This window comes from Myotis daubentonii, chromosome 3 (genome assembly GCF_963259705.1).
Source record: "Myotis daubentonii chromosome 3, mMyoDau2.1, whole genome shotgun sequence".
Classification (NCBI taxonomy): Eukaryota; Metazoa; Chordata; class Mammalia; order Chiroptera; family Vespertilionidae; genus Myotis; species Myotis daubentonii.
In genome coordinates, this window is record NC_081842.1 from 125,795,912 (window position 1) to 125,816,159 (window position 20,248).

A 20,248-nucleotide genomic window follows, 5' to 3' on the forward strand; every position below is an offset into this window, starting at 1 on the left:
GTAATGTTGTGTATATATACTGTGGAAGATGATTCAGCCTTAAAAAGGAAAGACATTCTAACCCATGCTACAGCATGGACAAACCCTAAAGACACTATGCTCAGTGAACTAGGACAGTCACGAAAGGACAAATACTAGATTATTCCACATATATGAGGTTCCCAGAGGAAAAAATTTCAGAGATAGAAAGTGGAAGAGAGGTTGTCAGTACCTGGAGGATAGGGTTTAACAGGGATAGTTTCAGTTTTGCAAGATGAAAAACTGAGATGGATGGTGGTGATGGTTACACAACAATGTGAAGGTACTTAATGCCAGTGTCTCAAACTGTACACTTAAAAATGGTTAAATTGGTAAATTTCACATCATGTATATTTGGTCACAATAAAAGAAAAAATTCCAAAGCATGGATGTCTGAACTGAACCACACAACGGCTGCGTTTATTACAGACTAGACTTGTCCCTCACTGATGGACCTATCAGCTTGGTGCCCTGAAAGGCTGAGGGCTTCTTGTGGAAATCCTGTGAGGTCACGGCAAGTGCATTCCCAGGGGTCAGGACTTCCCACGCACCCATCACAGCACCCAACACATGTGCTGCTGCTGGCCCACATGAAAAAACAAAAGCCTCTGTCCTCAAGACAAAACATTCCTCAGAGGACACTGGCTGCCAGGAGAGGTGCATTACAGCTGGGATGTTGTGAGAGCAAATGTCACCCAATTTTTTTCAGCTCTTTTTCTCTAAAGCACATGCACAGAATAACCCACCAGGCTACCAAGACACTGCAACAGGTGCCCGCTCCGAGTTCAAGCAGGACGCTGCCAAATTAAATGCAGCGCACTGAATGGTGCAGCTCTCAAGTTCCACATTAAATAGCAGTCCCTGCCAGACACGGAGAAGAGATTTTAACAGGCTTTTAAAAACACACCTTTCACACTCCTCGGTCTTTAATTACCCGGCCTGGTGGATTTATTAACCGACCCAGCTCCACATTAGCTAAAGACGACATGACCCCACCCAGGCCCTGAAAACAGCCATTAGGAGTCCAGAGCCTGTCCCAGGAAAGGTGAGAGAGAGGCCGAGCAGCACTGCAGGAGGCAGACAAACCTCAGAGGTGAAGAGAGAGGCGGAGAGAGAAATTCACTTGTTCCACAAAAACCGCAAGCAGAGCTACATCTGTGAAACCTGTAAGTGGCACTGGGACCTCGCTTCCCGCTTCTCCTCCTCAGAAGGGAGCCTGTTTGGAAATAAAGCAGACACGGGAGGCTCCTGATTCCAAGACGGCCTTGTTGCTAGGGCCACAGAGGAGACTGGCACCACTGGGTGATAGCCATCCCATGGGTGGGGGCTCCGAAGGCCCTTGTTCCTCAGCAGCCGTGCCGAGCACGTTGACAGCCCAGCTCAGAGCGGCTTAGAGGGCCAAGCCTTTCGTTCTGCAGATGAAGGAAGTGAGTCTGCCTGTTTGTTCCAGCAATCCCACTTCGGGGTATGGATTCACAAAAATGAAGGCAGGGTCTTAAAGAGATACCTGCACAAAAGAGATAGTGATTCCCCATGTTCACAACAGCCAGAAGGTGGAAGCAACCCACGTGTGCATGGACAGATACATGGGTAAACAAAACGTGGTCTATACACACAATGGAATAGTATTCAGTCTTAAAAAGGAAATGTTGACACATGCTACATGAGTGAACCTTGAGGACATCATGCTCAGTGAAATCAGCCAGTCACAAAAGGACAAATATTCTGAGATTCCCCTTATATGAGGTCCCTGGAGTAGTGAGATTCAGAGACAGAAAGTAGATGGCGGTTGTGGGCCTGGGGAGGGATGGGGAGTTTGTGTTTAATGGGCACTGGGTTTCAGCTGTGGATGGAAGGTGGTAGTGATTGCACAACAGTGTCTATGTACTCAACACAACCAAGCTATACATGTAGGAATGGTTCAGATGCTAAATTTTATATTATGTCTTTTACCACAATTAAAAAGTTTTAAGTGAATGCAGAAAATGAGTGTGAGAAGAGAAAGTGGCTAGTGAATTCTGAGTGAGCAGCCAGGGAAGGGCTCTCAGGAGGGAAGGACGGAGGGGGATCGGATCAATGTTTGTAGGGATTTCTCTGGTCTTTTCCTGCTGCTCTCTGACTGCCCCACATCTCCACCTTTGCAGGTGGTGTTCCTGCATCACCTCCCCTCCCACCTCAGGAAGATCTGAGCTGGGCGGGGGTAGAGTTCAGCTTGGTTATCTGGCCTGGAGCCTGTGTAGGAGGAAGTACAGGGAAAGGCTGTCCTTCCTGAGCAAAGGCATCAGAACAGACCTATGAGGAGCAGGCACTGGAGGTGATGGATCTGCACTTGCATTTCAAGCTGTTGCCAAGTGCTTGAAACCTGCCCGCTTAACGCCATATAAGCACGTGGAGAACTGCCTTGCTGGAACCAGCTTCAAAGATTTGGCTCCAGGAGAAACCAAGATGGTGGCATAAGTAAACACTGGAAATTGCTGCCTCGCACAACCACTTCAAAAATACAACTAAAAGACAAAACAGACATCATCCAGAACCACAGGAAGGCTGGCTGAGTGGAAATTCTACAACTAGAAGGAAAGAGAAAAGCACACTGAGACTCAGAGGAAGTGCGGAAGTAAAGTGTAGAGGTATGGAAGCGCACACGGCAAGGGCTGGCAACTGAGGACGCGGCTGTCTTTTTGAATCGGGAGGGAGTCACAAGCTCCCGCCTGCTCTGAACTCCAGTTCCGGGCGAGTCTCTGGGGACCCAGACTCATACGGGCAGAAACTAGACTGTCTGGCATGGGTCGGAACTCGAGGGCGGCTTTCTCTCAGACGTGCTTGCAGCGATTACCGGGCCTCTTAGGGCAGGGTTGAGGAGCAGCCATAGCTGTTTGTTCCACCCTGTTGATTCCTTGAGACCCTGCCCCACCCAAGCTGTGCGCAGAGGCTTTTGCATATGAAAGGCCTGGCCCTTTGCAATCTGAATATTACCTAACAAACTGCAGCTGGGTCAAAGAGACCCAGAACTTCCAACAGAAGGCCCAAGGCCCCACAGCAGCTTGCAATGCTTCACAGCTGGGCCTCATCTGGGCACCTCCAAATCCCAAACAAAGAAGAGGAATCTGCAGATCTCTCCATAGCTCCTGCTGGGTAGCCTCAGGCAGAGGCTAAATTAGCACCTCCTTAGAGATCCAAGAGCCAGTGTACCCAGTGGTCAGAGTGGGACCATCCAGATTACAACTCCTCAGATCCATAAGGGACATACTCAGAGGACAGACTCAGTGAGCACCAAAGCCCCACTGAAGCAAGTCTTGCCCCAGAAGGGTGTCTCCAGCACAGAAGTTCTACCACTGCAGAAACAGCTGATTGTCATAGCCAATTGGCCTGGAGGTCAATTCCTCTCAGTGATACCTACAACAATCAAGGCTTAACTACAACAAGACTGTCCACAAAATCCACAAAGGGGTGCACCAAGAGTGTCCACCTCAGGTAATTGGGGAGGCTCAGCCACTGGGCCCTATAGGACACCTAGCACAGAAAGCCACTCTACCAACACAGGGAAGCAGCCAAAATGCAGAGACTAAGAAATAGGTCACAAATGACAGAAATGGAGGAAAGCAAACTACTGGATATACAGTTCAAAACCACGGTTATAAGGTTTTTCAAGAATTTTCTAGAAACCACCGATAAATTTAGTGAGACTCTCAAGAAATCTAGTGAGACCCTCGAGGTTATGAAAAAGGACCAACTAGAAATTAAGCATACACTGACTAAAATAAAGAATATTATACAGAGTTCCAACAGCAGACTAGAGGATCGCAAGAATCAAGTCAAAGATTTGAAATACGAAGAAGCAAAAAACTCCCAACCGGAAAAACAAAAAGAAAAAAGAATCCAAAAATATGAAGATAGTGTAAGGAGCCTCTGGGACAACTTCAAGCGCACCAACATCTGAATTATAGGGGTGCCAGAAGAAGAGAGAGAGCAAGATATTGAAAACCTATTTGAAGAAATAATGACAGAAAACTTCCCCTACCTGGTGAAAGAAATAGACTTACAAGTCCAGGAAGCGCAGAGAACCCCAAACAAAAGGAATCCAAAGAGGACCACATCAAGACACATCATAATTAAAATGCCAAGAGCAAAAGACAAAGAGAGAATCTTAAAAGCATCAAGAGAAAGACAGTCAGTTACCTACAAGGGAGTACCCATACGACTGTCAGCTGATTTCTCAACAGAAACTTTGCAGGCCAGAAGGGAGTGGCAAGAAATATTCAAAGTGATGAATGCCAAGAACCTACAACCAAGATTGCTTTACCCAGCAAAGCTATCATTCAGAATTGAAGGTCAGATAAAGAGCTTCACAGATAAGAAAAAGCTAAAGGAGTTCATCACCACCAAACCAGTATTATATGAAATGCTGAAAGGTATTCTTTAAGAAGAGGAAGAAGAAGAAAAAGGTAAAGATACAAATTATGAACAACAAATACACATTTATCAACAAGTTAATCTAAAAACCAAGTGAATAAATAATCTGATGAACAGAATAAACTGGTGAATATAATAGAATCAGGGGCATAGAAAGGGAGTGGACTGACTATTCTGGGGCGGGGGGAGGTGTGTGGGGGGTGCAGGAAGAGACTGGACAAAAATTGTACACCTATGGATGAGGACAGTGGGGGTGGGGGGTAGGGGCAGAGGGTGGGGTGGGAACCGGGTGGAGGGGAGTTATGGGGGGGAAAAAGAGGAACTGTAATAATCTGAACAATAAAAATTTAATTTTTAAAAAATAATAAATAAATAAAACCCAAAAATTTGGCCCCACTGTTTGCCTTTTTCCATCGATTTTTAGAGACTGGAAGGGAGAGAGGGAGGGAGGGAGGGAGTGGAAGTGACAGAATTCTGCATTTCAGAAAAGACCCATCTTGGAAGGAAATGAGCAGACTACTCCTGCCGCGGCATGACCAGGGCAGCTGCCACCATCTGTCCCGCGGTTCATCTGGAGCAGCGACCAGCTGTGCGCCCCGGTCAGGCATAAGGGAACGGCCTTTTTTCACATCTCCGTGGCCTAAACTAAACCTCGTATCCAATGTCGCTGAGGAGGAAGTGCAGGATTGCCTAGAAAACTCACACAGCCAAAACTCTCAAGGCACTGGCCTCCAATTACAGAACTCACTTGCAGGACTTTTAAAGGTCCCCCTCTATAAGAATGCAGAGACAGGGGCCGGGAGCCACTGCACGGAGGTGACGTCAGCGCTGGGCCCCCTTCCCACGCGGAAAACGGAGGTGACGTCAGCGCTGGGCCCCCTTCCGGCGTGAGGCGCATAAAGATCGGGTCGCTGGGGGTCAGGCCGCCTGCAGCGCTGAGGGATGTCGCACGGGGTTCGCAGCCCCAGCTGAGCCCAACGCCCCTGTGTCTGCTGTCACAGGGAGATCTCTGCCCCCTGGCGCGGAGACACCCAGCCCCTCCCCAAGCGGAAGCTGCAGGTGTTGAGGTACCAGCTAGATGCCTTCTCACAAAGGACCGGTGGTGGCACAGGGCAGCGGGGCTCCTGCCAGTAACAGGGAGACTGACACGGTGGAGCTGGCCGAACTGGGACCCCTGCTAGAAGAGAAGGGCAAACCGGGAATCGCTGTCCCAGCCAAAGCTGAAGCAGAGCAAGCCAGTCCAGTGCCCCAGGAGGAGGAGGAGGAGGAAGAGGAAAGGGAGGAGGAGGAGGAGGAAGAGGGGGAAGAGATGAGGGTCCTGACACTTCCCCTGCAAGCATACCGTGCCATGGAGAAGATGGAGGAGTTTGTGCGTAAGGTCTGGGAGGGCCGCTGGAGGGTCATCCCATACAGTGTGCTCCCTGACTGGCTGAAGGACAACGATTACCTGCTCGACGGCCACAGGCCGCCCATGCCCTCCTTCCGGGCCTGTTTCAGGAGCATCTTCCGCATCCACACAGAGACTGGCAATATCTGGACCCATCTGCTTGGATTTGTGCTGTTTCTGTTTCTGGGAATCTTGACCCTGCTGAGGCCAAACATGTACTTCATGGCGCCCCTGCAGGAGAAGGTGGTGTTTGGGCTGTTCTTCCTGAGCACGGTGCTCTGCCTCAGCTTCTCCTGGCTCTTTCACACCGTCTACTGTCACTCAGAGAAAGTCTCTCAGACTTTTTCCAAACTGGATTACTCAGGGATTGCCATACTGATTATGGGGAGCTTTGTCCCCTGGCTCTATTACTCCTTCTACTGCTCTCCACAGTCACGGCTCATCTACCTCTCCATCATCTGTGTCCTGGGCATTTCCGCCATCATTGTGGCACAGTGGGACCGGTTTGCCATGCCTCAACACCGGCAGGCAAGAGCAGGGGTGTTCCTGGGCCTGGGCTTGAGCGGCGTGGTGCCTACCATGCACTTTACGATCTCCGAGGGCTTTGTCAAGGCCACCACCGTGGGCCAGATGGGCTGGTTCTTCCTCATGGCCGTGATGTACATCACCGGGGCTGGCCTCTTTGCTGCTCGAATCCCTGAGCGCTTCTGTCCTGGAAAGTTTGACATATGGTTCCAGTCACATCAGATTTTTCACGTCCTGGTGGTGGCAGCAGCCTTTGTCCACTTCTACGGGGTCTTCAACCTTCAGGAATTCCGCTACAGCCTGAAAGGCAGCTGTACTGATGACTCTCTTCTCTGAGCCTCCCTCCCAAGGCTGGAGGGTAACTTCCCAAGTGCTTTAAAAAATAACTTCTTTGCTGAAGTGAGAGGAAGCGTCTGAGTTGTCTGTTTCTAGAAGAAACCTCTTAGAGAATTCAGTGCCAGCCAGGCTTCAGCCCACCTTCCCACCTAAGGGCGGGGGGACAAGCTTTCCGTGTCCCTTGCCCAGGAAAGGGTGATCCACCTGGCCATGCCCCTCCTTAGCAGCCCCTTGGCACAGAGTGCTTTGAAGCTCATGTTGAGATTTTATCCCTCCTCCAACCATTTTGGGGAAAAATGATGGACTGGGATTCTTCAGAAATTCTATTTCTGAAAGAAAATGTCCCTCTCTTACCCCCGTCCTAACTTTGCAACCTGGCTTAGAATAGGCCATCCATTTTGTAGCATACTTTTCAGAAACGATTGTAACCTGTCCCGTCTTTCTGGGGCCTGGATCTGCTGACAGCAGGAAGAAGTCACCAACTTTGAGACAGCCAGCTAATCATGGAAGTGTGTCCAGGCTTTAGATAACTTGAGTTTTAATTTTTTTTCTTGGCAGAGTAATGTAAAATTATCATTGCTATGTATTCTGATGCAAAGGCTATGATGATAATAAAAGGAAGTGCAGAAAAAAAAAAGAATGCAGAGCACGCTAAGCACATCCTGAACCCCGCCCCCTGCCCCACCCCTCTTTCCTCCCTGCCCAAACCTCATCAAGTTCTAGTGTGAGGCAGTGCCAGGCCAAGCATTCCATTCACGTCTGCAATCACCTTAGTCCACAGGCTCTCCCAAAAGAAGTCCTCAGAGCCTGAAGTAAACCCCATGCTCCCAGGGGCCCAGAGGTCTGGGTGCCCTTGGTGCTTGCCCGAGGCTTAATTATCTTCTAAGGCAGCGATTCTCAACCTGTGGGTCACGACCTCTTTGGCGGTTGAACGACCCTTTCACAGGGGTCGCCTAAGACCATCCCGCATATCAGATATTTACATTACGATTCATAACAGTAGCAACATTACAGTTATGAAGTAGCAATGAAAATAATTTTATGGTTGGGTCACAACATGAGGAACTGTATTTAAAGGGCCAGAAGGTTGAAAACCACTGTAAGGAGTAACCTGGCCGAGATGTGTCACCTGTGGCCACCTCAGTCCGTCTCCTCTGCCAAGGGCTAGATGAAAACTGGGAGCTGGCATCTACCCCATGCTGGATCTTTGGAATTCCTGTCCGTTATGCACAACTGAACCCCAAGTGAAGGATGTAGAGTATTTAGAACTTGTCTCTTTAAATTTTCTAAACATTAGTTTCAGGTCTTGTCGGCTTTACAGAATTTGTGCCAAGGATTCTAACCTGAAGTGGGAGTGCTGCCCGAAAGCCCTGCACACCAACACAAATTACCCAGCGTGTTCACTGCTGACACCGGTTCCACTCAGCAAATGAACTGCATCAATGGAATGTAGAGAAATGATACCCTGACTCTTCACAATGATGGAAAGTTTCTTAAACTTACCTAGTACCCCCTGGCAAGAGTTTTCCCATCTTGTAGTGATGATTACTCATTCCTCAGAAGTTCCTACTGAGTATCTACTGGAGGCAGGCACTATGCTCCGTACGGAGGATGGAGGAGCAGCTGCAGCCCCTCTCATGGGATTATGGCGAAGACAAAAGCCAAGACTCAGGGAGAGTCGACTAATAGTGGTAAGGTAGGAAAAGGAAGATGGTGACCCCATGTTATCATTCATTATGGACCATCCCTATTTTGTGCTTGTTAAAACATTTGTACACATATGTCCTCACCAAGTCACAGAGAACTTATTCTAGCTGCTATGAATTTATCAATCAATAGTTGCAGGATACGACTGAGGGATCAGTTTAGAATACAACCAATTTTTTTGGCATCTAGTCCAAATCTGTCTAGTTCAGGAGGCTTTCATGAGAAATTTTAGCAAATTATCTCTACTATTCATATATGTGACAATATCAATTGTCCTTTTTCCTCATGTTTAATATGTGGAAATTGAACTAAGAGAACTCTAGTTCATCCAGCTGTAATATTTTACAATTATATCTATTCTGTTATAGTGCTGCATACATAGATTTTCATCATGTTCCATAAATTCATTCATTCATTCAGCCAACTCATATATAGACACTCATTCTGTCCAGGTGCAAATCTATATACTGAAGATATAGTGGAAAACAAGAATAATAGGTTCCTGCTTTGGTGGAGTTCACTCTAGAACAACTAGGAGGTATGAATGGAGATGCAAATAAATAAATATATTTTTAGGGAGTGGTAGATGCTTGAAAAAAGTGGATGACTCTAGAGGAATTATTTGGGTGATGAGTATATGGGTGGTGTGAGAAAGCTCTGCAGATGTCATGTGAGCAGAGTCATAGGGAAGCTACTATTGTCTATCAGAGGGTTTGACATTGGTGGTTATGTAAATATCAGCCTGGTTGTAAGTGAAGAATTAGCTGTAGAGGTCTGAGTGGGAAGCAGCAAGATCCACCAGCAAGTGCTATGGTTTTCCAGGCAAGAAACAAGGTGGCTTTGCCACAGTGGAGGTGGAGAGAAAGTGAGGAATTCAGGATATAATTTGGAGAAAGAGCTGAGAGGACTTGCTGATCAAGGGGGAGTGTGAAGAATAAAGGGTGACACAAATGTTTCTGGCTTGAGCAATTACATGGGTGGTGGGTCTATTTATTGAGATTGGAAAGACTGGAATTAGGGTTCTGTTTGGCCACACTGCATTTGAAAGACGTATTGGACATCCAAGTGCAATCTCAACAAGGGAGCTGGATATCTGAATCTGGAACTTGGTGGGAAGGTCAGAGGCGGTGCCACAGATCACACAGAGATGATTTATTTCCAGCACAGCTGACCGAGTGTGGCCACGGGCTACTTGTGGTTACTCAAACTTAATTAATTAAAATGAACTAAAGTTAGATTCAGTCCCTCCGTCTCAAATGCTCAGTAGCCACATGTGCCCAGCATCTAGAGGGCTGCACGGTGCAGACACCATTCCCATCACTGCAGCGAGTTCTCATGCAGAACTCTGCTCTAAACCTCTTTACAACAGTTTACCACCATTGATTTCCCTTGTCTTGTAAGGTATGTGTGAGAGAGATTTGGGGAAATAACAAAACCATGCATTTCCCCATTTGGTTTCATTTATAACTTAGACATGTAACAACCATTGTTCCTGCTCCTTTGCCCAAATTCTTCGGGTTCGTGTTTATAAACTGTTCCTAATCATTTTCAACTGAAGAGATCAGAGGTCTGCATAACCTTTTGGAAGGTAATTATCCCAAGGTTTTCCATTATTCTTTCATTCCAAGTTGCCTTACCATCCCTTTTTAAAAGGGGATAGGAGCCTGCCCGGCGTGGCTCGGTGGTTGAGTGTTGACCTATGAACCAGGAGGTCGAGGTTTGATTCCCGGTCAGGGCACATCCCTGGATTTCGGGCTCGATCCCCAGGAGGAGGCATGCAGGAGGCATCCCATCAATGATTCTTTCTCATCATTGATGTTTCTATATCCTCTCTCCCTCTCCCTTCCTCTCTGAAATCAATAAAAAATATTTAAAAAACTAGAGGGGGTGGGTGATGGGAACCAAAGGGATATCTTCTAGCCTGCTGAAGGCAGCAGAGCCCTCGGTCTGCACACTCTCCCCCCTCCTCCCCGCAGACGCCAGAGCAGCAGTGATGGAACGAAAAGCCAACTGTGCAAACATTCGCTTCCACTGTCACAAGGTACACAGCAAACATGCCAAAAAGGAGAGCTTGGAAAAACAGCAAAAGAGCAATTATTCCCCGAAGAGAACATGAAATAAGAACCTACGGTGACCCCACAAAGGAAATGGAAAATCCGATCCAGCCACAGGTCAGAGAACACCACTGTGTTTTGGGGTAATGATTACAAAGGGAAAACAGGGTTTGGGCACTGTGAGGTCCCAGGACTCCAGCGTGGGCCTCCCAGGGTGGCACATTCTGTAATTCAATTAAATCCTTTGGAAGAACAAGACTCATGTCTCCTAGAGTAACCCGATTCTCCAGACAGCTCCAAGCTCACATGAAACTTCTGACAACAACCCTTCTACGTGCTGGGTCTGCGGTGTTGCATCAGGCGCAAGAAGCCCACGTGAAATGAGGAAACTGAACGATGGCTGCGAAGAAGACCATCTTTTCAGTGATAAAACTGCCAAGAAGCGGAGTGATCTGGGTGCATTTCATTTATGGGAAATACAGATATGGAAGTCTAGTTCTCCACTTAACTTTTTTCAGGGGTGCCTTCTTCATCAAAGAGGAAACTACTGGTTCAAGCTTGTATAATGGCACAAACTATTACTGCTTCATGGCAGTCCAGAGGACAAGAAGGGTACAACACACAGAGTTATCTCCTCCAAACTTTCTCTCTCAAAAAGCCAGCGATAGCTCTCCACTCCAAACATGTCATCTGGCGCACATGTCCCTCTGTGGCCTGAGCCCTGGGGAAGCTTCCCAGCCCCTTCTCTGCTGCATCTCTGCACAGCCTCTGTGTGGTGACTCCCTGGGCAGAGGTCACACCAGGCGGGCTGAGCTCCTTGGGAAGAGGGGCTGTTAGGAAGGTACCTCGCCCTCAGGATGTTGGAGTACAAGGCCAGAGGCCAAGTGGAAGCTGAATCATGGAAGGGACAGGGGAACAGGGAGCAGGCATACGCCCAGTCACCCACCCAGTGGTGCAGTGCGCAGGAATGAGGACAGGGACAGTGGGTCACCAGGGGGCTAGACCCTGGAATGCTGGTTCCTGAAGCAGGCTGGGAAGGCTGCATCTGTGGATGCATTCTTGGCAGTCCACGAGAATTTTCAAACTTTATCTTCTCAGGTCAATGAAAATCTTAGTCTACATTAATGTAAGTGTAACTTGGGTGGTCTGGATCAGCCGCTATAACCTAGATTTCTGAGTCCACGCCACATCTAGATTTGTACTTGCAAAGAGGAAACGTCACTGTGAAAGGCCACACAAATGAACTTAATGGTGGTTTGAATAAAGAAGCAGGAGAACTGAGGTACCACACTGTACAGTGATTGAGCCTGTGCCAGGCTGAGTGCAGGAGTGTGTGTCTGTGGATTCTGTAAGAACAGCTCACCACCAGAAGAGCACTAGGAAACAAGCAATAATGTAGGTTCCTCATCTCATTTCAAGCCATTAGTGGATTAAATACCTATTTAATTAATCTTTTAATAATGCCACAAATCAAGCTTTCTCTTTAGGAGAAGTGGGGAGGTTAGGAGAGCTGTCAGGAGGCACCCATCAATGTGAGTGATGGAAGTGTGCTCGTGAGCAGTGGGAAAATATGGAGGTTGAGTATTCCATGCTGGCAAAGCCTTCAAATTGTTAATGCTATTTTAGACAGCAAAATCTGTGAAACAAGGCATTGTATGCACTGGAATTTTTCAAGTCCAAATGCCAAAACAGATAAAATATGAAACTCAATGTGAAGCTACGCCTTCCTGCTATTTAACCAGCAAGGGTGACTCCATTCCAGGAGACAACCACCATCCATCACATCCACTGACCACCATTAATTTGCACTGTATTCATTTTGAAATTGGATATTGTTAACATTTGATCTTAGACTTAAAGAACTAATCCAAACTCCTTATGGGATGTTTGCACACATTTAAATAAATATTTAAATATTATAACAACATATTTAAGTCAAAGGAGAAGAGGGCTGTTTGGACCAACTCAGCGGTTAAGAAGCATGAGCCCTAGAGCCACGGAGACCTGTGGTCCAGCTCCGTCTCCTCTAGCTCTTGGTATGTGACCTGGGCGAGTTACTTCACCTACACTCAGGTTTCCATTGTGAAATGGGGACAATAATAGTACCCAGATCACAGGATTCTGGGGTGGATTGAATGAAATACCTATATTGTACTTGGCACAGCATCAAAGTATACTGTAAAAGTCTAATAAATGTTAGCTCTTGCATAAAGGCCCTGATAGTGAAGTAGATACGGTCCAGAGATTAGGGGTCTCAGTTTCCTTATCTGTAAAATGAGGCTATTAGTAGGATCTGCTGTATATAGTCAATACAAAAGTTTTAAAATATGTGTTTGTGAGTAAGTAGCCTCACCCAGTACCTGAACTTAGAAAATGCTCAATAACTAGCTATTACTGTTATCAAACAACTATCATCATGACCTCTTCAGTCTCTCTGTTTTACTCCTTACTACATGTTCATGCCGTGCACATGCTAGAGGGCACAGGAAGGGAGGTCGCAGTGCAAGGCTCACCTCGGCTATTCTCTGCCTAACGCTGCACATCAGACTGTCTGATTCTTTCCAACAGGAAAGAATTGAGTCTACCCACCTATCTATCTATCTATCTATCTATCTATCTATCTATCTATCTATGCATGCATGGAAGTGATATATGGGAAAGCAGACAAAATCATGCTTCAGGCTCTACACTAAGGCCAGCTAAATAGAGACCAAATGACTAGGGATGAAGGGCCAGGGGCCTCCCAGCAAGCACCTCCCGTATAGTAAGTAAGAACAGTCACATGCTCCCACCCAAACACAAAGAAGCCAAGAATATGTATCAACAAGGATAAGTTATATCTGCCCCCATGTTCTCCTTCATCTCAAGAGCCCCTTGTAACCTCTGCATTTTGAGCCCAGGGCCTTACACAGCAATGCCAGTTTGACAAATTAAATAGATGCCAGGGAAGAAACAGTCATGAATCCCAAGTCACACTGGAACTAGCAAAATTTCTCTCTTCTGTAAGACTGATATGGCTGGGGAGCTAGGCTGGAAGGAACTGGTCCTTAGTTCCTCCCCTGCCCGTGGTCTGGAGGGAGTTCTGAGCCCTTGCCCAGACCTGACCCCCAACAAATATCAAGCAGAGGTGCTTCCCAAAGGCACCGGGTGAAAGGATGCAGCACCTTTCAGCTTTCAAAGGAGTGGACAGAATGAACTCAGGCTGGACACAGGCACTCTTTCCTACAAGAATCATCGAAGGCCCACAGAGTGGGAAACGAAGGGAATGCAGAGCCCTCAATCAGAGACCCATGATTTTCTGGTCTCTGTGTTCCGTGCAGAAGGCTCAGAGGGGGCACCACTCCTGGGCCCATGAGCTGTCCTACTTGGTCAAGGGGAATGCCGTGCAGACAGCAGAGCATCCTGACCCAGTATAACCCTTTCCTGGCTCCTTGGACTCCTAGGCTGGCTTCTATCAGGGTAGAGGTCACAGTTTTAAAGACACCCAGAGGGTCTGTGAGTCCGACTTCACAGACTATCACCAGAAAGGCACCCAGGGTCTCGGTCAGTGGGAGCTGTAAACATGGCAAAGGGAGAATCTGCCTGCCAGCCATGGAGTTGACTCCAGAGAGAAGAGATGGGTGGGTCCGCACAACCCAGAAAGAGCCTAACAGGGCATCACTGCTCAGCCTCGGGCACATGGGCACTAAAGGCCAATCTGGATGGGGAGGGTTTGTTCACACAGGGAGGGCTTCTCCAGCAGGGTCATTGAAACCAGCCAACCAATATTTGTAGGTCTTACATGTCCTTGGACCAGCAATTGGAAGGTGGTGCCTGAACAGCTTTTCCTCTAGGAGACTCATTTGGAAACACAACAGAAAACAAATCCTGTGCTATTTCAAAGCAACACTCCTCACACAGGTACCTATCCTGGGAGCACACAGATCATATCCCCAATAAACTGCCATCATCCTTACATGAAGGAAGGCAAATGAAGATTCACAGCAAAACACAACCACAGAGAGGACAGAGCAGGTCAGCAGCTGCAGGAGGGGACACCAAGCAGGCTCTGTGAATTCATGTTTAAAAATACAGAGAAAGTGTGTAGAGGCATGTTTTACAAAGCAGAATTGGTACTATAGGGAAGGGAAAGGGAGAGCTTTTGTGAACATGTGTAAGATAAATCTTGACAATGGCTACCAGTGTTCTATTTCTTCAGTATCTTTTCTCAGAGATTAACGGAGTATTCTGGGTGTGATGAATACTCGGGTGTTGCTGTCCATGAGGGCCAAGGTTCCTGTGTATGATTTGTCCAGAGAGTTTTTCCATTGGTCTACTACCTTTTCCTGGCCCTGACATGGTTCGGACTTTTAAAGTGCAGTTCATGGAGCTCTGAACGGATGTTAAGGGAGAGGTACTTTATCAAGCTGGCCTCTAGAGAGTCAATCATGAAGCAAGCTCTTAGCCTCATGCCCGCTCCCCCCCCGACCACAGTGGTTCTCCAATGTGACCAGAAGCTAGTAGCCAGCCCCAATTCAGAGTTCCTCTTCAGTGATGTTTTCCAAGCTTGCTGTGACCACGGAGAGGCCCTCTCCTGAGAGGGCCGGCTGCCAGAGGAAGGGGTAGCCCAGCCCGGGCTGCACAGAGGCAGCCCACAAACACACTTGCCCACCATTTCTCTAGATATTCACGGTTTACTGATGGCGATGACATTCACACTCTCGAGCCTGCGCTCAATCTTTCATCCGTGAGAAAAGTGGTTTAGCGTTAAGTACCTTATCCAAGATCACAGTGCGCTCGCAAGTGGTGGGACTTGGCTTGCATCCAGCGCTGGGATCCTTCCCCGGATCTGGTCAATGGCTGCCTGTGATCGTGCACATGGGCTCACATGGCCTGCCTTCAGTGTTGCTCCCCTGGCACCCAATTGTTGTTCCCTTGACATCATGTGGAGAACAAACAGGCATCTCTAACTCAGCTGTATTTGTGAATTTCCAGTTACTGAGCCATGCTAACTTAGTTTCAGGTGACTTGGGGTGAGAAAGTCATTACTGATTTGGCTTCCAATTCAATTTTTTCTACCCTATTACAATGAACACTGACCATTGTTTAAAACATAATTTTCTTGCACAAAAAAGTGAATGTACTTAAACCATTGAACCGTACACTTAAAAAGTTGTAGAAATGGTAAATTTTATTTTATCACAATAAGAAATGTATTTTCTTTCTAAAACATTTGATATAATAACAAGACAGTACTCTTCTGGGGAATACATGAACAAAAACCTTTGCGTGAAATAATTTAGATTACATTAATCACTAAACTGAATTAAAGCTGTGTTTGCTCCAGTTACCTCTGACCTACTAGGCAATGGTTGCTACATCCCATGGACATTTCTCAATCCTTGTCTTGCATCATGTGACTCTCTCATCAGGCACCCTCCTTAGCTCCCTGGTTATCAGCCTATTCGTACTTTCCACTGACCAGTCAGGCTATTCCCTCCCCTCTCCCTCAACTGGATCTCCTATCTCTACTCAATTTCTTCTCTAGGTGATTTCAGCTATTCCACTGGCTCCTAATCACCACAGTACCCAGAATGCACCAGGTTCCCTCAGTCTCTAACCATCCACAGCACCCAAAACACACTGGGCTCCTTTGGCCTCTGAGTACCCACTGCAAATAGCAAACACCTACTTTCCTACAAAACTCATGACTCAGAGGTCACTTTCCAGCACTCTTTCTCTAACCAGGGCCTGTGCCTGCATCTTTACTCACGAACCTGAGTGTCCTGGAGGCAGGAAAGTGGGTGTCTATGTGTGCAAGGCATCTGGCAATGCCCAGTAAGTACTCAAGGTAACCAATTGTCGTTCCCCTGGCACCCAGTAAGCCCTCAAATGTTTGCCAAGCAAATGAGTGAGGGAGAAAGAAGTCTTGTATTTCCACAAGAGTCACCAATAAACAAAATAAACTATCTGCAGTAGAGTTTATCTGGCATGACACAGAGTAACACAGTGGCTAACCACATGAGTGATAGTATGGCTCTGCATCATCTGAGTTATACTTCTCTCTGTCCTCTCAGCCCAGATCATGTTTTTTGCTAACATCTAACATAAGACTTGGCAAACCAATAATGATTTTACTTCCCCCCATATACGTTTTGAAGAAGCCTGGTATCCTTACTTGGTTTCAGGTGACTGATTTATTTCCTCTCTCTTTTATTTTGTATCAAGAGTGAAAAAATAAAACAAAATAAAATCAGTCCAATATTGCTCTCTTACTTCTCCTCAACCCCCTGTTCTAAGCAGCACAGCTTTTAGCTTTATGTCTCATCCTGTTTTTCTAGGTGAGAACAGAAAATTCTGTAGAGTGCAATAGGATTCCTGGAGACCTGTGAGTCTACCCAGCAAAAGTATGGTAAGAAAGGAGACTTGAGCGAGCCAGATGGGTTGGGAAGGGAGTTGTTGACAAGAGGTCTAGAACCATGGGGAAAGGGAGGCTGTTAACCATTAATCCTCCCCTATCACTCCATCTCTTCCCAGATGACCCTGGTAGACACAGTGCAGCAGCCTCACAGAAAGCAAAGATGGAAGTCCGATAACTCTAATGTGTGGGTGAGAAGGACATCACTGGGGAGCAAGCACCCCTGGTTTCGTGCCCCCCTTCCAAGAGCTACGAAATCTTAAACACTGAAGGAGGCTTACTGGTTGAGCTTAGAATTCAAAAGCCACAGAATTCTAAAACTGGAAGGTACAAGGAGACAGAGGTTGTCCATTTGGTTTTGTTGTTAGTTATTTTTACAGCAGTATTAAACAGGGTCATATAGAATCCATTTGTTTTTGTTTTCTAACCATTTCTCCCCACAAATGGCTCAGGGAAGGGACCCCATAGTACAAAATTTGAAAACTCGTGCCCCAACTTTACAGAGTGGGAGGCAGAGGCTTAGAGACAAAGCAATTTGTCAGACACAGAGTCGGTCCACTGTGGATTCTACACTACAGCTCGGATCTCCTGATTTCCAGATCTGTCCGCGTCCCCTTATAGTGTGAGGAACAGCTTCGTTTCAAATGAAGCACTCACACACCAGTTTGGGGGAAACTTAGTCCTTAGGGACACACACAGCTTTAATACCATCCTCCACCAAATACTCTAATTTTAAAATGCCAGATATCTACATATTTGCTGTTTTTCCTTCTGATTTTGAGATAGGACTATCTTCAATGAATTCAAAACACCCAAAGAAATGTGCACTTAGCAGCTTACTTATACATTCCCTTGCCCTAACTTCTGGACAAAAGAAAAGTGGGTGTATGGGTCCCAACGATGCCACAGAGCCACTTACTCTACCTCTGCCCTGACTCTCCACTGTTAACATGCAGATAAGGTGATACATCCTTACAAGCCCTTAAAGACATACAGGCAGTTCATTTTTTTCCCCTCAAAGAAAAGTCTTGCTATAAATCCAAGGTTGGCTAATATTCAGTAGGAACAGAAAGAGGTTCAATAATTTTTATTTGAAGGGCTGGTACAACTTTCAGAAACATTAGTCCTCAGTGGCCTGTTTGGTTACCTGCTGGATGACTCAGCCCTCTAGTCTCAGAGGGTGACCAGCCCTGCCTTGACCAGCTGCCACATGTCTCTGCCTAGGGATTAAACTCCCAACCAGGAGCTGTGGTCACTCAACACTGCGGTTAGACCAGGCGCTGTGACTCCTCAGAGGTGTGGCAGAGGAAGACGGGGTGGTGGAGGACAAGGGCTTCGGGACTTTTGCTGATGCATTTACTCCTTTGCTTTTCACAGCTTGCCTGCAGGGTTAGCAGTGTGTTTCCAGTGAATACAAACATGGGTGAAACTTCAATCGCTCTGATTTCCCAGCCTGAACCTGGATACAACTGAAATTCTTCTGAAGCTCTTTAAAAATATATACAATAATTTGTCAAAGGTGTTTGGAAATTGTGACTCACTTCCTTGGTGGAAAAACCATCAGAAGAGTTGGTCCCACCAGAAGAATGGGATTATTGCTGCCATTAGCAAGGCCCAGGTATCTGAAGTTGGGGGGTAAAGGGGTGGGGCGCAGAGAGAGAGACCTATAGATGACCATAACCAAGCATGCATTCGTGAAACTTTCCCTCCCCAGAGGAAGTGAAGCACAAGACGGTTGAAGTCATGCATATTGGACAATGGCAATCTCCATTCTACTAATTTACAGCTCAGCAGTCTTCACTTTATTCATTCCACAGTTCAATAACTCGCTACACAGAGCTGTCTGGTTCAGGTGGTTTTTAAAAATGTACAGCACAGCTATGATGCTTAATAACCCTGTAGAATAAAATATGTTCCAAGGAATATTAGTTCAGAAAAACATCACATTATAGAAATAGATGCAATAGTGAGGAGGAAAAATCACCTCACCCCAGCACATCAGATATTACTCAGCCGTTTCAGTGAGAGTCTAAGGCTATGCGTGCAATGTGAGAAAGAGAACATCGCCCCGCCCAAGGCAAACTGGAGAGTTTTCTGAGTCTGTTTACCAGTTAAGACTTGGCTTCTAATTTTGTAAAGTAATCAGTAACTTAGTCACCTGTGAAATTTATCGTCACTCCTTGATTATATTCAAAGCTATCTGGGTATAAGGAGGGTTATTAGGAGAATATGAAGCTTTAAGAAAAGTTCTCAAGAAAATTATTTATTGTTATTAGGCAATAAATAAATAAATAAAAGATGTTCACTTGCCCACAGTAACTGGGTACAGTCTCTGGCAACAAAAAGCAGTGCTCATTATTTCAAATGGGGGGTGGGGGGCGGGTAGTTTAATGGTAGAGAAGGGGAAGACATAGATCAAATGAGAAGAAAAACAAAGTATTCATGTTTCAAAGAATATTTTTCTCCCATAGGACTTATTATATCCAGCATCAAATCAGATTAAAAAGCAATAATCTCCCACTGGCCTCTGTTGAAAGACACATCTTAAACAATTCTGTGTTACCCTGTGCATAATGTTTTGGTCTGAGCTGGAAAAAGAATTCACGCCACCACAAACCATGTCTGACTCGACTGAAACATGCCTCTCTCTTTAGTCTTTGATAAGACTTTTATTTTCATAAACCATCAGGTGATCAGTTCCTCGTTCCTGGATCTGTAGTTCCCTGCCCCTTGCCCAGCTAAGATTTTCTACCCTTTTCTGCTGTTGTTGCTCAAAGGCAAAGGGGTACAATTAAGCTACTGATGTAGCTCAAGTACAGTTAGTTATTTCAGAGTCTCCGGGTGGCCTCAGAGGCAGGCAGGAAACAGACTGCAGGCCTGCACACACCCTCAGTTCCCTTGTTCTCTCTGGCTCTCGCCAGTGTGCACTCTGCTTCCATGAACGGCTCCTGGGGAAGATGCCAGTGATCTCTGCTTTATGTCCTAGCCAGCAACCACATGCTCCTATGTTGACTTGAAGGAAACAAAAGTCTAAAGGAGAGAGTATTTAACTGGAATGTACCTTAGAAAAATTCCAAAGCATGAGAAATCCTCAAGCAGCCTTGCATATAAAGCAGAAACTTTCCTAAGTCAGCAGCATTTCTTAAAACTCAGAGTCCACCCACACCACAGGCTACACAAGAAACGGGAATCTGCAAAAATCATTACTTTCCCTGCGAACATTGCCAAGCACCTGCAAGACTGATAAAAGGAATGACATCCAGTTCTCTCTGAGGAAGTGCAGGCCTTTCCAGCACACCTAGTGAGATGAAAACCACATGGTGAAGGAGTAGAAAAAGTCCGGACCATTAAAAATGTATTTTCCAAACAATCAATGCCCAAAAGTTTAAAACTTCTCTTTAGAGTCAAGAAATA

General features: G+C 46.4%; 2 protein-coding genes across 16 annotated transcripts in view; one reads left to right on the forward strand and one right to left on the reverse strand.

Annotated features, from left to right (window-relative positions):
- Positions 1 to 20,248, reverse strand: part of SLC22A23 (solute carrier family 22 member 23) — a 185,902-nt gene that overhangs the window by 113,668 nt on the left and 51,986 nt on the right. The window contains exons 4-5 of one of the 15 annotated variants that reach the window (XM_059688460.1): positions 1,105 to 1,234; positions 177 to 879 (exon numbers count right to left, since the gene is read on the reverse strand). The exons of 11 other annotated variants lie outside the window; for them this stretch is intronic. In XM_059688460.1, coding sequence (XP_059544443.1) covers positions 804 to 879; positions 1,105 to 1,234 — 206 coding nt within the window. In that variant the 3' untranslated portion in view covers positions 177 to 803. Of the gene's footprint in view, positions 1 to 176; positions 880 to 1,104; positions 1,235 to 7,393; positions 18,457 to 20,248 lie in introns of those variants that run through there. 3 more of the 15 variants (XM_059688466.1, XM_059688469.1, XM_059688465.1) reach the window with 3 other exon arrangements.
- Positions 5,498 to 6,857, forward strand: LOC132230666 (adiponectin receptor protein 1-like). Its single transcript, XM_059688455.1, has one exon. The coding sequence runs from the start codon at positions 5,507 to 5,509 to the stop codon at positions 6,674 to 6,676; it is 1,170 nt and encodes a 389-aa protein (XP_059544438.1). The 5' UTR covers positions 5,498 to 5,506; the 3' UTR covers positions 6,677 to 6,857.

Coding starts and splice junctions, on each gene's coding strand:
- LOC132230666 (XM_059688455.1), top strand. CDS start 5,507: ATGCCTTCTCACAAAGGACCGGTGGTGGCACAGGGCAGCGGGGCTCCT.